Source organism: Microcebus murinus, chromosome 9 (assembly GCF_040939455.1).
Source record: "Microcebus murinus isolate Inina chromosome 9, M.murinus_Inina_mat1.0, whole genome shotgun sequence".
In the NCBI taxonomy this organism is placed as follows: Eukaryota; Metazoa; Chordata; class Mammalia; order Primates; family Cheirogaleidae; genus Microcebus; species Microcebus murinus.
In genome coordinates, this window is record NC_134112.1 from 7,182,281 (window position 1) to 7,198,758 (window position 16,478).

The following is a 16,478-nucleotide window of genomic DNA, read 5'->3' on the forward strand; positions in this document are numbered from 1 at the left end:
GAGGGCTGCTCCTCCTCTCACATCACTCTCTTCCTTGAGTAGGCTTCTCCCTGCTCCAAGATCCTCCAGATCTCCTGGGTTTCTGGATGAAGTCTGGGTTTGGCTTGCTGGGCACCCTTCCTGTGTTTGAAAGGCAGCTTGGGGCTGTGCAAAGCGGCCAGACCTGAACGAGAAATTATGTCAAGATCCATCTCTATCATCCTGAGAGGTGTGGAAAATTCACTTAAGACGTCTTGGCCTCAACTTCATCCCCGGTAAGGAAAGAATCATTTCCATTCCCCAACTCAGGGAGCTGAAAACACGTAAGGCTCCAAATACCGATGTTTGGTGCCGGTGTTCTGCCATGCAATGCTTCTCCACCTGCGCTGCTCGCTGTTTCTCAAAGGGCATTAGCCGTTATTGCGGTTGCTACTACTGTCGTGATGTTCCAGTAATGTCTAGATCTCAGGCCAAGACACAAGTGTGAGGATTTGGGAAGGCTGGATTTTAGATAGTTTTAAGCTTTTGCTAACTACAATAACAGCAAGATGGCATGGTCTGAGTGCCAGCCATGTGCCAGGCACAATTCTAGGCACTTTCGTGTACTGTCTCACTTAATCCTTCTATTTGTAGGAAACTTAGTAGCATGTTCATTTTAAAGTGCAGGAATTAAGGCACAAAGAGGATGAGCAACCAGTAAGTTTCAAAACCATGATTCAAACACACCATCTAGCTTTGGAGGTCACTTTCTTACAAATGCACCAGGCTGCATTTATATTGGGTGGAGCCATATAAAACTACGGTTCAATGTTATGCCAAAAATACTCAAGCATCGGGAATTCCAGACAGCTCTCCATAGCACATAGTAGAAAGAATACATGATCCCAAGTTCAAAGAATTGGGTCCCTGGTTCCACCAAATATTGAAAGAGGCAGTCTCTAAGCCTCAATTTTATCATGTGTATTTCAGAAAGGAAAAAACTCATTACTGTTTCCCAGAGAGAGATCGAATGGGAAAAAAAAAAAAATTTGAAGCTATTTAGTAAACATTTAATCAGAAGACCAATTAACTATTGCCATCGGAAAGCACACAACACTTTCATAGAAACATCCCCTTAATTCACAATTTGGTAAACCCTGGAAGGTATGGTTAAGTGAAGACAGTCAAACTGAATGCATAGAAGATTAAAACAAGCTCATGGGGAAATTCAGTGAGAAGAAAGTCCCTCAAGCCAGAGCTCTCAAATGGCATCAACAGCAGAAACGTGTAATTGACTGGCAGTTTTCCTCTCTCATTTATTTCTATAGTCTACAATTTCTAAGATCTAAGGCAGGAAAAGACCTTTGGCTGTTCGGATGACACCATCAAAGAGGAGCTAGAAGGACCCACAGCGTTGGGTCTTCTGTCACAGTGTGTCCTGAGTTCTCCAATTAGGACAGAGCATCTCAGAGGTCTTTGGAAAAGTTCTGAGCTTCAGAGCCCCTGTGCTGGACACCAGCTGGCCTTCCCCTCAGCACTGACATGGGGGGCTCGAGGGAGCAGCCCGTGGTCTGGTCTGGCCCTCCTGGCTGAACAAGAGATACTGAACACATGGTGTTGGGTTTAAAGAGTTTCCTTGGATGTGGTGCCCATCTGATCTGCAGACGGGGACACGGGGCCTCTGCTGTCTACTGGGCTCGTGGACTAGGGTGAGATGGAGTCAAGAGTCTGCTCACCAACCCCTGGTGCACAGCTGAAGCTGTTTAGTCCTTGACCTCTGTGAGAGAGGAAACGAGATAAAGCATATAACATGCTTGATACTCACTGTGTCTAGCACATACTGAGCACTCAATACATGCTTCCCAGCATCACAGTAATTAATATACTACGTAAAACTGATTTCCAGTACAGGAGCAGACAAAGCACATTGCCTTTATCTTGCTCCGAGACTCAGATTTTGGCTCAGGTAACTCGGCACAAGCAAACTATTATCCTGTGTGGCAGGTGGATTTCCAGAGCTCCACCGGCACCCCCACCCAATCACGATGGGAAGCTGGCTCCCTCATGTATCTGCTGTGAAAACGCAGCTGGCTGGGGCTGCACAGCGGGGCTGGACCAGCTGATGCAAAGGCAAAGCTAACACCAGTAGTTCTTAATATTTTCTCATCTGTTTTCTCTATTTCCTTCTCTGAGATTGCACCATGTCTCGGAGACGGCCCTGGGCTGCTGACTCCGGCGTGCAGTGCCGGCACGCTGTGCTGGGGCTGCTTCTCCCCTGCTTCCGCCCAGGGAGAAGGGGCGAGGGGCGTGTGCACAAGAACACAGTGATCCTGGATGAGCCTTTACAAGGTGAAAATTCTGTGAAATGACTGATTCTTTAAAAAATGTATATTGTATTTGTCTATTCCTCATTTGTGTGAATATAAAATTATGTCTCATTTTCCCCAAAATATTCAAGCAAAAGTGATGTCTTTGAACAATCCATCATGTTCACTCCATGACCTTCTATGACCCTGGTACGCTGCCTACCACCTGCTAGAAATATCGACGTATTGGGCTCTGGAGACATCATTTTTGCAGTGAAATGCAACTGGAAAGGGTGGCGTTTATGGGTTATTCAGTGGTTGTGATGACAATTCTCTTAAGGAAGTTACCGTTTTCTAAATATTGTGGGTACAAGGCTAAGCTTGGATATTCTTGTGTGCAATGATACTCCTGGGAGCCACCACAAAGCAAGGCCCCTGACAGACGTGTGCTGGGTGACCTGGCTTGGGGGCGTAGGAGTGGCGTCATCTCCCTGCTGCAGGGGCACAGGGCCTGGTGCCCAGCGCAGACGTGATGTGGCTTTGCTCCCGTGGCAGTTCTACCTTTATCCCATGGTATACACTGGAAAGTTATTTATTCTGTCAAGGTTTTAGTTTCCTCATCTGTAACATATAAAAAGCAAAATTGTCCACAGAGTTGTTAAAATTAAATGAAGTTTATATATATCTGTATAAAAACCCGATGTTATAATAAGCGCTTACTGCACGCTATTACCATATTTGTAGCTGCTAAAGGAAAGAGCTAGGCTCCAACTCGTTATCTTTATTTAATTCCCCTGCATGAAACTAAACAGAACAACCAGAAAATAGGAGACCAAAAAGTGTGTTGTGGAGGGCTTCATTTTTTTTTGTGGTGAATTGGAGATTGTTAAATTTCACAGTAGGGGGCCAACCGGGGACATTTTCACATTGTGTTTTTATATTGTTGACCATTTGTCGCTCAGAATATGTTGCTCCATAAGCTTGCCTAGTAAGCACAGTCAGACGATTTAACTGTATAATTCCAGATGTTAAATGCAACAAAGAGTGACCTGGCCTCAGCACAGCGTGGTTTTAATTGTCTTTCGGGGGAAGAATCAAAGCAGCTTTGAAGACGGCCTTGAGAGCTGAGTGGTGTAATTATCGGACGCGCGCACACGTCCAGCCTTGGTGCCGACCACCGCCCGCGGCTACAACCCGCACGCGCTCCTGCGCTAAATGCTGCTCGCCGTTGGGACGTGGTGGGCGGTATTTGTGTGTCTAAACTTACCTAAACATAGAAAGTGTACAGTATAAATATGTATGAAAGATAAAAAATGGTACAACTGTGCAGACCACTTGCCAGGAACGAAGCTTTGGGGACCGGAGGTTGCTGTGGGGCGTCGGAGAGTGCGCGGTGAGTGACAGCGAGGGCCTGGGACACTGCTGCAGACGCCTGCACCCCTGGTAAACGCGGTGCATTTAGGCTGTACTAAATTTACAGAACAAACTTTTCTTTCTTCAACAATAAACTGACCTTACTTACTGTGACTTTTTTACATTATATATTTTTAATTTCTTTTAACTTTTTGACTCTTTTGTAGTAACACAGCTTAAAATACAAACATTGTACAGCCATACAAAAACATTTTCTTTCTTTATATCCTTATTCTATAAGCTTTTTTACTTTTAAATATTTTATTTTGTTTACTTTTTAAACTTTTTTGTTAAGAACTAAGACACAAACACATACATTAGCCTAGACCTATATAGGGTCAGGATTATAAATATCACTGTCTTCCACCTCCACATCTTGTCCCACTGTAAGGTCTTCAAGGCTAACGACTCATATGGAGCTGTCATCTCCTGTGACAACAGTGGCTTATTGTGGAATATCTCCTGAAGGAGCTGCCTGAGGCTATTTTACAGTTAATATTTTCTAGTAATGGTAAGTGCATCCTAAATTAATGATTAAGAAGTACAGTAAGTACATAAATCTGCAATATTTATGATTATCAAGTATTACATACTGTAAAGAGTTGTATGTATAATAATATACTTCGGTGTGACTGGCAGCCCAGTAGGCTTGTTTACACCAGTACCACCACAAATGTGTGCTACAATGTGATGACAGCCATGATGTCACTAGGCATTATTTAAAAATCAAAAAAGCAGTTCCACACAAAAACTCACTGGATCTCGGGATGCTGTGCAGATCTTCTTCCTTTGAGAAGAAAGCAGCAATATCCATGTGGAATAATAGCTTCTGCACAATGAATTAAACATAATAAAAATAAAATGTGGCCTAATATTAATTGCACATTCTATCACTTTGGAGACCTGAGTGCTTGCTGCAACCTAAAGGGACGAGGGGCACTGGTGTGGGAGAGGATGGAATGCAGACCACAGGACACGAGTGCGTGACGCCCACTGTGGAAGGACTAGAGCCAAGGCTCTCTTGTCTTGTTGGATTGCTCCATCTCATACGATAGGCAGTAACAGATGGACCAGCAGAAAAGCCGTGGGGCCCGTGGAACAGCAGGCAAGGAAAGACACACATAGGTCTACTTTTAGTCCGGAGGGCAACAAGAATAATGAGATACACACATAGGTAGACGTAAAACAACATAGTATAAAATTCTGCATTAATTCGGGGCCAAGCTTCAGATAATAATAAAAGTTGACCATTGTTCCTCATTCAGTGTATATATCTGAGGACCCTAGATATGGCATGTTTTTAGCCAAAACAGACTAGGGAATTTGACATTCCGATGTGTCTGTCCCTAAAAATTATTTTCAACAAATGACTCCATCCTATTGCTCTAAATAAGTTTCTTAACCTAGGCATTGTAGACATTTGGGGCCCATAATTATTTGTTGTGGAAGGCTGTCGTGTATATTATAAGATGTTTAGTAGTACCCCTAGCCTCTCTCTATTAGATGCCAGTAGTATCTCACAAGCTGTGACAACTAAAAATATCTCCAGACATGACCAAATGTCCCCTGGGGGACAAAATCAACTGAGTCACAATAAGTGCCACCCATGTAAAAAACTTATAGTCAGGATTTAGTGCCTCATTCATAACACCACCAAACATTTAAGGAGACCTTCCAACATGAAAGAGAGAACTCAAAATAAGCCAATAGAAAATAATACCAATGATTTAAAAATAAACTAAAGTTTAAAATGACATTATTTTTTAAATAGAGATTAAATTATGAAAGAAATAATGAAATAAAAACTTTCCTTAATTGAAGGACAACAGTCTTGATATCAAAAGGACCTACTGAGGAAATCTCTGCTTAGAGTAATGGAAGACAATTTAGTGCAGACAAATTTTCCTACCAAGAACAACTAGAAAATATGAATGACTTTTTAAAAGTCTATATGAAGGCTTTAAATAGCTACCAAGGCAGCAAAGACTTGAAGCTCTGAGATTTGAGAAAAGGAAAGCACAGGAAGCCTGGTATGTGGTACTCCCGAGAACTGAGAGGCTAAGCTTCCAGTCGTCCCAGGGGGCTACAAGTTTAGGACCTACCAAGGCCCTAGGAAACACCAGCTTTTTAGTTGAGATCCCTCACCACACAAATAGTGTACTCCCTAAGAGTGGAGGGAAACTGAAAATTTCCATTTTAAGAGTGAAGTCCAGCTCCACCACCCATCTCAGTCCCAGATTACATTAGGAGAATGTGGCCCCACCCTCACTCTCTGCCAAAAGCAGGAAAATAACTTATCTGGGGAGGATAACACCATCAGTAGACTCAAATTTGTTTCTACAATTTTTCATTCACAATGTCTGGTATTTAATTTAAAAATACTTAGTATTTCTGGAGATAAGACAGAATAGTGAAAAAATAAGAGAAAAATAGACTATAGAAAAAGATCTACAAAAGACTCAAATATTATAGTTTACAACATGAACTTTAAAAGTGTGACTGCATCCAAAATTTAGATGAAAATAAGGAGACTTTCAGCAGAGAACTAAATACTATAAAAAAAAGAATAAAATTTAAATTTTAAAAGGAAAACATAGTAACTAAAATGAAGAACTCCATGGGCAGGTTTAACAGCAGATTAAACTCAGCTGAAGAGAGAATTAGTAGATTAGAAAACTGGTAAGAAAAAAATTCCACAAACTGAAGCATAAAGAGAAAATAAAAGGTTGGAAAACCAGAAAAGGTATAAGAAGCATACGGACACTGTGAAAAGTTATTTAACTAGAGTGGCAGACAGAGAAGAGCAGTGTGAGAGCTCATCAGAAGCTATATTTTAATAGTAGTCAAGACTTTCCCAAAATGTAAGATATTTACTCACTGATTCAAGAAGTGCTATAAAATCAAAGCAGTATTCTCATAAAAGAAACTATACCTAAGTAAGTCACAGTAAAACTTCTAGAAAGAAAAAAAGCAAAAGAAAGAGAGAGAGAAAGAGAGAAGAGAAGGGAGGAAGGAAGGGAGGGAATTTAAATAATTTAAGTACAAACAACCCGGTGCAGTGGCTCACGCCTATAATCCTAGTACTCTGGGAGGCCAAGGCGGGCGGATTGTTTGAGCTCAGGAGTTCAAGACCAGCCTGAGCAAGAGCGAGACCTGTCTCTACTAAAAAATAGAAAGAAATTATCTGGACAACTAAAAATACATAGAGAAAGTTAGCCAGACATGATGGTGTTTGCCTTTAGTCCCAGCTACTTGGGAGCTGAGGCAGGAGGATTGCCTGAGTCCAGGAGCCTGAGGTTGCTGTGAGCTAGGCTGATGCCACAGCACTCTAGCCAGGGCATCAGATGAGACTCTGTCTCTAAAAAAAACAAAGTAAGTACAAACAGAAGAAAATATAAATATCTCAAACATGTTCTCAACAGAAATTAAAATGTAGCCTCAAAATATAAAAAGTCTCAATTAATAGAACTTTAAAAAAAAAGGTACAAATCCACAATCATAATAAGAAATTCAAATACGTGCACTTACTAACTGATAGAACAAGGAGAGGGTAAGAAAACACAGAATTGCACTCAGCAATTGCAGAGCCATTGTATGCAAGAACCAAAATTGACCATGGGTGGGAACATTAAGTAAGTCTCAATAATTTTCAAACAAATGAAATCATATTGATGACATATAGTCTCTGACCACTGTGAAATAAAGTTAGAAATCAGTAGCACAAAGATAAATAGAAAATCCCAAATACTCAGAAATTAAGCTATAAACTTTCAAATAGCCTGCAGGTCAAAAAATAAAAGAAATCATTCTATATATTAAAATATGTTTAATTGAATTATGATGAAACTACAACATATCAAAACTTGTGAGATGTGGTTAAGGTCATGCTCAAAGGGAAATGTATAATCATGAGTGTATGTAGGGAAGAAGACAAAGTGGAAATCAACCATTCAAGTATCCATCTCAAGAAATTACCAGAAAAAGAAACAAATCAAAGACTAAAAATATAGTACCAATTAAAAAAGAACAGAAATCAATGAAATAGAAAATAAACATAAAATAGAATAAACAAGGCCAAATCTTATGAGTGTTTTTGAAAAAGACTGATGAAATTGATGACCCTCTGACAAGACAAATCAAAAAGAAGATGCAAATTTAAATTACTAGGAATGAAATAAGGATATGTCTACATATTCTTCAGCTATTAAAAAACAGATTTTACTGAGTAAGATTACTCAGGAAATTTTTTTGTCATGCTTTCTTTTTCAGGATGACATTTGTGAATATGACCCACAAAAAACATGACAATAAAACAAAAGTGAGAGGGATGTACAACACAGAAATCACAGCATCCACCCAGGAGAGCAGAGCATTCCCAGCAAAGCAGCTGAGTGGTGGCGGCGGAGGTCGCACCCGGATGGGAGCCTGAGGGCGGGCGCTGGGGTTGGGGGAGGGGCACGTCTGCACAGACAAGAGGACTCAAAGCAAAGATGATCTGTTGGCACACTGGGGCGGGAGCCATGGCTGGCAAGTGTTATGTAAAAGAAGAGAACATGAAACTCCAGGAAAAGGGAAACATTATAAAAAGGAAGTGTCATTACAGTGTAATAGCCTGGCTCTACACTGAACAATATTTATCTAATCATAATGTATCATGACAACTAAAATGGTCTTGTAACTATAGTGGGAGCAACTGGTCAGGGAAATGATATGGTGCAAAAACTAAAACTGCGTCTTTCATAGCAGGAAATCAATTGGTATTTCCTACAACACATAAATCAAGAAATACTACTATAGGCATATTGTTTAAGGATATAATGACCAATCCAGAAGAAATTGCTAAATAAATTTAAAATAATTCAAACTATCAAGTGAAAATGGAAGCAGGGGCAGGATTAGGAGACTCCTCCTTAATAATGGAATCGATATTTATAGATGTGAAGAACCTCTGAAAGAGAGTTAACTTTTTTGCAAACAAGTTACAAAATGATATGTACAGCATGGTCATTCTTGAAAATACATACACCTGTGCTTGTATTAGTACATATAGATCCATCTAAAAAAAGAACTTTGAGGCTCTTACAATAGATATAAGTGGTGAGAAGATTATGGGTGGATTTTTTTTCTGGGTTATTTGTATTTTAAAGTATTTCTACAACAGACATACACAGTTTTTGCAGTAACCAAAATTTAAAAACGTTTATAATGAATAAAAACAACAGCATGATTGTGTAAACATTCTTAGGAATTGCATCAATATAACTTCAAGTGGTCATTTTACCCTAGTCTCCAGATACTCATTATGGGATGAAGAAATGTATGTATGACCTAGGTAAAAATTTTTAAAGGATGCATGCAGTAAGGTGAGGTAACTCTTTAGCTAGGGAGCTACAAACGGAGATCTGCACCTAGTCAGTGATCCATCTCCCCTCCCCCGCCGCCACCGCCACCACCGCCATCACCACTACCCCAGCTGAGAAGAACGCCTGGCGCCACACTGCCTGCTCACAGACGCTGTCAGGGTCGAATGGACAATAACCACCATCCCCCACCACGGGGGACAGGATCTCCGGACTCCAACTTTGGAGGGGAGCAAGAAGAAAGGAGGAATCACACCTTGTGAATTTCTAAATTCCATGGGATTCCCATATTCTGAGTTCCAGCATACTTGTAGGTCTAAACTTCTGGGATTTTTTTCCCTTAATTTTATAATAGAAGTTCCTATGTGGGAAAACCTATTCAAGAGTGGTATTGCTTTTCAGCAGCATGCTAAACAAACGTGGCTCAAGTTCAATTCACACACTGAGACACTGACATTAACACCAGGACTACTGTAGCTGCAAACTAATGGAGCCATCTGTGTCCCAGGCCCACGTCTCTCAGACCCATGTCAGTGCCTGACTCCTAACAGCACAAGATGGGGGGGGGGGGGCGCGACACTCCCCCATTACACCCCTTGCAGTACTACTTCATTTAAAAAAAAAAGATGTTTTAATTACTTGAAAAAATTGTTTAAGGAAGTAACATTTATTTTAAAATATTATTAAAATTTCAAAGTAGTAATTCACCAATTTTTTCTTTTCAGAAAAGGGAAGTGTTGTGCCTAAAAAAATGCTTTGCCTTCCTCTAACCCTCATACTCCAGGCCCTTTCCTGTGCACAAGCAGAGCACCAGGGTGCCAGGACCGGAGACAGCCTGACACCTTCCCTCCCCCATCTCCGGTCCCTCCAGCTGGGTTCGTCTCCTGACAGCTTCCCTGGTAGGCCCTGGCAGAGAGCAGATTGTGCCACCGTGTTGCGGTTCGTAAGCGTGTTCATCTTCCCCTCCACGCTGCATGGTGGGACAGGAATATGCCACATCCTTCTCCAGATTCTTGCACGGAACTGGCTCTCCTTGCGTGTTCAACAAACATTTGTTAAACACCTAAACGAATTCATAGATTCATCAATTGCAGAGGTAAATGGTTGCTCATTGATAATGTTTTTTATCTGAGCTCCACATTTTCAAATCAGTGAGGCTCCTTTCAACTATTAATTCTATAAACGTAATTTTTTTATAAACTTGCTTTGTAACTCCAGTTCTTATCTTTGAATAAGAAGGCTTCCTTGTTCACTAAGTTCTTTACTGGTCAAGCCCTGAATCAGCAAATCAGAAAACTTCAGGTATAAATAAACTTTAGAGTGTGTTTAGTTCAAGCCCTTCATGTGACAGATAAGAAAACAGGAACTAAGAGAGGAAGAGTGACTGGCTGGAAGTCACCTGGCAACCCAGGGCCCACAGGTTAGGACCTAAGCATCAGAGCCATTTGGGCAGAGGGACCCCAACACACCCATCAGCACACTTACCGTATGTCTGGAGTTTTTCAGTAAGTTTGTCTACATCAATGTGCAGCTGGCTTTCTACGAAGTTTCTTATAAATTTGTTTCTCAGGGCTTCCTAAAGGGAAATAATATAGATTAACAGAAGCTGCATCATTTCCTCTTATTGAATAATACTTACTAGACTCATTCAGAGTTTCATCATACAGAAAAAAGACACATAAAGTGAATCCACTTAAAAGAAGAAAACATCACAATTAATAAGGTAACAATTGAATAGGACTTTACCTTGAAAAAAAGTATAAAAATGTAGGTTGTAATTATAATTATGACTTAATACTGAAAACAAAGAATGAATTAAGTGGTGACTTTTTGACAACATTTTCTACTGAACCTATATGGTTACTTTCTATAAGATTCTTTTCTTTTTTTTAACATTACCTTTTCCACAGGCTGCTTATAAAGAGGAGTTTACTGTTACAAAAACACTGAGGAGGGGTTTCAGCATTTCCCAAACTTTCTCTTACTGCTTTGATTTCCAAATCATCATCTTTGGAAACATCTTTCATTGCATCATCTGTGCCATCCTTCTCTCATTATCGATGGTTCTAACTTTGCCTCATTTTACTCTGGTTTTACTGTGGAGAGTACTTCAAAATTATTTTCATCAACTTAATGACAATTTGCATCTCTGCTGTGCAACTGGTGTGCCTTTATTTACAGCCCCGACAGGCGACGGCAAGCTGAGTGGGGAAGGCACTAGTGCATCAGTGCTCAGCGTCAAGGAGCGGGCTCTTTTGGGGATGGGCCAGCGCCGCGGGGAGTCTTTGTATGTCATCCAGACTCGGTTTCAGCACGACACCCGATAACACGGGAGCTTCACGTAGGAATTCTCCAATAATGTATACCGTCTATAGCTCCTTTAGTTCTCACCGTTGCCTCATTACATGGGATGGCTTTATTTAATCTTGTCTGAGGATGACAAGACTTTATTACGAAACCTTGGTGCTCACTTTTTTATTGCAATCTTATCTGTCTTGTTTCACTGCGCATTAGCTATCCTGCAGACAACGTGCAAGGCACTTTGTTACGCATTGTGTCACTGAGTCTCAATAACATCCCATGAGGGAGCGGCTGTGGCCTTCACCCAGAGGCACTATGACTCCACCTTGTGGCACAACCAGGCTGGTTCCCCAGCAGCATAGGTAAGCATCTCTCGGGAAGTTGTTGAGATTAAATGACATCATGCATAAGAAGGTGGCAGCTCTACTACAAACTACAAACTCAAAGACACTACAAGCTCTTCCTGAACACGATCCCAATGCTAAGAAATAGAGTAACAATGGATGACATCTTATCTTATGTAAGATGAAAAGTTCTTCAAGTGATTGAATAAGTAAATGACTTTAATTTCTCACTTGACTGCTTAGTAAACAATACTCAGCTAAACTGTAGACTTCTTAAGGGGCCACCAAGTTCTTGCGGCAGGGTTAGGCACTCCTTCATGTTCTCATAGTACTTTGTATGTTCTTAATTTGGCACTTACAATATTGCATGTGATTAATTATTTATAGCTGCAGCAGAGACCTTATCAAGTCTAAACTATGTATTGTCCGGCCCAGTAACAGCAAAGATATGCCGGTGCCTGTATTAACAAATTCACAAACAAATCAATCAAAGGAGAAGAATATTGCAATAATAGCTAACACATACAGCTGTGGCCTCTGTAATGATGTACACATGGCATACCAACTGCCAGGATGCCCTGCTGCACTCTGAATCCATGTCAGTTTGCCCTAAGGCCGCACCTCCCACTAGCTGCCCTCGCCCATGACCTGCACATAGACGCGATCCTCCGAGCCACTGGGCTCTGCTGGCGCAGGACTCCTCCCTTGATAACTGACGTCGGCGCCACACCTCCTCGCGGCCTTGTCTGATGTCCATTAACTTGCAGGGCAATCAGGATGCTTCCACCCAGCTCCCCTCGCTCCTTCCCTCAGGGTCTGACTTGCATCACCGCTCGGCGACCTTGCCCCAGCCTCTCTGGGTCCCTCTTCCTTTGCTCTACTAGCCTTGTCCCAAGATAAAATTCTTGCACATGTAATCCCGTCGTGGAAAACCCAGGCTCACGCAGTAGCATACCCTCTGTGTGAACCTTATTCCAAGTGCTTTACATGCCCTAACTCACGGTAGTTACACCTAATAACTACCATCACCTCCTCATGGTAGAAAGAAACCCAAGGCACAGAGTGGTAAGAAACCCAAGGTACAAAGAAGTTCAGCGACTAGTCCAAGATGACGGGGCTGGTGAGGCTGGATCTCGGAATCAGACTTAGAAGATTCTGGCCTTTGAGACCATGCTCTGAACTACTCATCCAGTGGGTAATAAATAAGCCAAATAAAAATAAAAATATTTTTTCTAATCCTATCAGATTTTAGGTAATTTAGAGCTACATAAATGCCCCAAACGTTACTAGGTGACCTACCTAAATCAAAGTTTTGCAGCCAATGATTGCCAGGCTCTGATGAAGTTGGGCCATTTTAAACCACAACCCACTTAATTTTGTAAGTATTAGTTCTGTCAATACAGAATATTAGTAAATGGCCATCGGTCATTGTCATAAACCTCACAATTGAAAAGTATACAAGCCATCTAAAAAGCATTACTTTTAATGTCAAATTTAAAGCTCAGGTAAATATTAACAAATTATTAATCATTCTCACAATAGTGTCATATTGCATGAGTAAAACACTGAAAATTCACAAAAAGCTTCCACACACCCAATTTCACGTCAATTCCATCAGCCAACTGATGAAACCATGCCTGCTATGACCTTGCAGAATATTCTAAAGGGCTGCTCGGTGTCTCAGACATGCCCCAGCCAGCAGCTCCCCAGGCCTCAGTGGCAAAGGCGGTCCCCACTCACCTGCAGCTGGTTGAACATCTGCCTGTTTCCGCTTCTCTGGAAAAGACTGAACAGTTTCAGCAGTGTTTCTGATAAAGTTTTTAGTTTGTCCACAAAATGAAAAGTGTAATTAGCCTGCAAAATGAAGCACATTTGGATATATCTCTTATTCAGTTGTTGTATTAGGATGACTCTTCAGTCCTGTAGCAACCACAACAAGAAAATTCACACGCATTGTGTAGATGTGGATGCCAGACAGAGATCTGCCATGGCCACCTACAGGCTGCTGACACCTCCCTCGACAAGGTGAACGGCTCAATGTCCTCATATATAAGGTGAGTCCTCCAACACCTCTTGTGGACTCTGCCCATCCAAGTGCCACCTGCCTGCTCATCGCTGCCCCCCCAGTGTTAGGCTCAAAACACAACTGGCCAAATGAAACAATGTTGCCCACATTTCTCCCCCCCAAAATATGTTTTCAACCAATATCTATTTATTTGTTTTATGATATCCAGCACTACTGAGGGTAAAGTAAAAGTGGTATTTTTTTTTCATTTATTGCTGCTGGCAGAGTACATTGGTGTAAGACTTTTATAAAATAATTTAGTATCATAAAAATGGTCAGAGTCACCAATCATTTTCCCTCAAGATGAAAGGACTGTATTCTAAAGAAATAGTTTAAATAAAATATAAAGCTATTTCCATGGAAACATCTGTTGCAACATAATTACATTTAATACTGAAAACAGGCTAAATGCCAAAGAGACAATGTTTAAGGAGGGTTTGGGAATCCAACCCCATCTCCCTTGGGTCACCAGGACCCTGGCTGTGGCACAGGCAGCACTGCAGTCAATAGATGAAAAGCTTACACTCTCAGCTTCAGCCTCCAAGAAAGACAGGGGTACAGATTGCATAAGTATTAAGATAAAGTAATATTCCAATATCTTGGTACCAGGCCTGGCACATAGTAAATGCTCAATAAATGCCAACTACACTGGTTGAAAAATGTATACAGATATGCAGACATTGAATAATGTCATTGATCCAACCAATTTAGAAGATCTTTAAAATATGTTAAAACTACAAATAGGGAAAACACACACACACACCACATCTTACAACCCTCATCCAACAGACCCCGCATTCTTCAACTGACAGTCTAGCAATGGAAGGAGCTTAGCTGGGCTCACGCCTCTCCGGCTGGCAACACCAACAACGGGACACCCACAGAGAGCAAGCAGCCAGGGAAATGGCACTCTTTCTTCGAGGGGAACAGAGGGGCTTGGGGTGAAGCTCCTGCGACAAGTACCCAGGTCGGACCCTGAGCAGCCAGGGGACAGGACAAGGGGATCCCACCACAATAAGGAGCCTGGCCGGACACGCCCCTGCCCTGCAGCGGGAGGGCCCCTATGCGACAGAGGCCTGACCTACCAAGTCCTGTCGTTCCTAGCTCCCAGGCTCCCCTGTGCGGACCCCCTTGGGATCTGGGTCTAGGGAAAGCCTCTCTCTCCCCTCAAGCAGCAGCGTCAGGGGCCAGCGGGAGTGCCAGAAGCACCCTCGGATAAACCAGCAAACAGAGACCACAGCACAAGCTCTCTGAAAATCAAACTGTCACTGGAGCCACAGCCACAGAGTAGGCTGAGAGCCGTTGGTGAAGCCTAAGTAGGAATCTGTACAAATAAAACATTCCTGCACAGGCTCAGTCTCCTCACATGAAGCCAAAGTGCCCAGGATATAATTGAAAAGCATCCCTCGTAAAAAGAGCCAGAGAAGACACAGCAGGAATAAAAAAAGCAATCGATTGACACCCACATTGTGACAAATCAGATGTTGGTATGATCTGGCTAGTGCTTTAAAGCACCCATCACCAAAAATGCTTCAAGAAGCAATTATAAATTGTCTTGAAACTAATGAAATGTAGAAAATCTTAATAAAGAAAAAGAATCCATAAAAAAAAGAACCACATGGGATACTACAGAACTGAAAAATGTGATAATACAAATAAAAAACAGTCACTGGATGGTCTCAGCAGAAGGCAGAGAAGGCCGTAAACCGGAGGACAGCTCAGCGCACTGCACCCATCTGAGCAACAGGGGGAGACAGGCTGACAGAGCAGCAAGCGGGCCTCGGGGACCTATAGGACAATAATAAAAATTCAACCTTGCTATCACTGGAGTCTCAGAAGGAGAGGAGAACCCAAGTGGAGCTAAAAGAGCATTAGAGGAAATAACAGTTGAAAAACTTCTTACAACTGGGAAAATATAAGAAATATAAAAACCTGCACACTCAGAAAGCTCAGTAAACATTAAATTAAATAAACTGAGAGAAATCTACACCAAGCCACACCATAATTAAACTGCTGAAAACTGAAGACAGAAAAACCTTTAAAGAAGCCAGAGGAAAATGACATGTTACCTGTAGGGAACACCAACTCAAAGGTTAGCAATCTCTCATCCAAACTCTGGAGGTCAGAAGGAAACACCCCAACACTGTTCATGATGGAAGCAAAGAAGTGTCAATTGTGAAGCCTCTGCCCAGTGTGCATGTCTTTCAGAGATGAAGGGAAAACAAGGACATTCTCAGATGAAGAAAAACTAGAAAAGCTGAAGTTCATCAAACAAAAAGGAAACACAGGGAAGAATCTTGGAGTATTGGGAAGGAAGAAAAACCAACAGAAAGAGCAGCAATGGGGGTAAATGCAGTAAACTATCCTATTCCCCATGGGTTTTATAAATCATATTTGATGATTGAAATAGAAGTTATAACACCATCTGATAGTGACGACAACGATATTTAAAAGTTGGGAAGGTAAAGAGACCTAGTGAAAGCAAGGTCCCCATACCTGACTCAGAGTGGCACGACGTCGATGCCGGTGGGCTGTGGCGAGACACAAGTGTGTCTGCGTGTGCTGTGGCACCCAGAGCCACCACTGAGAACATCATTCAAAGAGATTCACTCAAAAGCACTAGTAATAAACACTTTTTTAGGATGGTGGTCCTAAAATTATTTTTTAGGATGAGGATCCTCAAATATCTTCAAATAATCCACAAAAAGGCAAAAAAGAAAAAAAAAAAAAA

The 16,478-nt window shown here is 41.6% G+C and overlaps 1 protein-coding gene across 1 annotated transcript in view; it reads right to left on the bottom strand.

Annotated features, from left to right (window-relative positions):
- The window catches only part of ABCA13 (ATP binding cassette subfamily A member 13), a 470,652-nt gene that overhangs the window by 303,759 nt on the left and 150,415 nt on the right, over positions 1–16,478 (bottom strand). Inside the window, 2 exon segments of the mRNA XM_020289932.2 lie at positions 10,523–10,613; positions 13,423–13,536. Coding sequence (XP_020145521.2) covers positions 10,523–10,613; positions 13,423–13,536 — 205 coding nt within the window.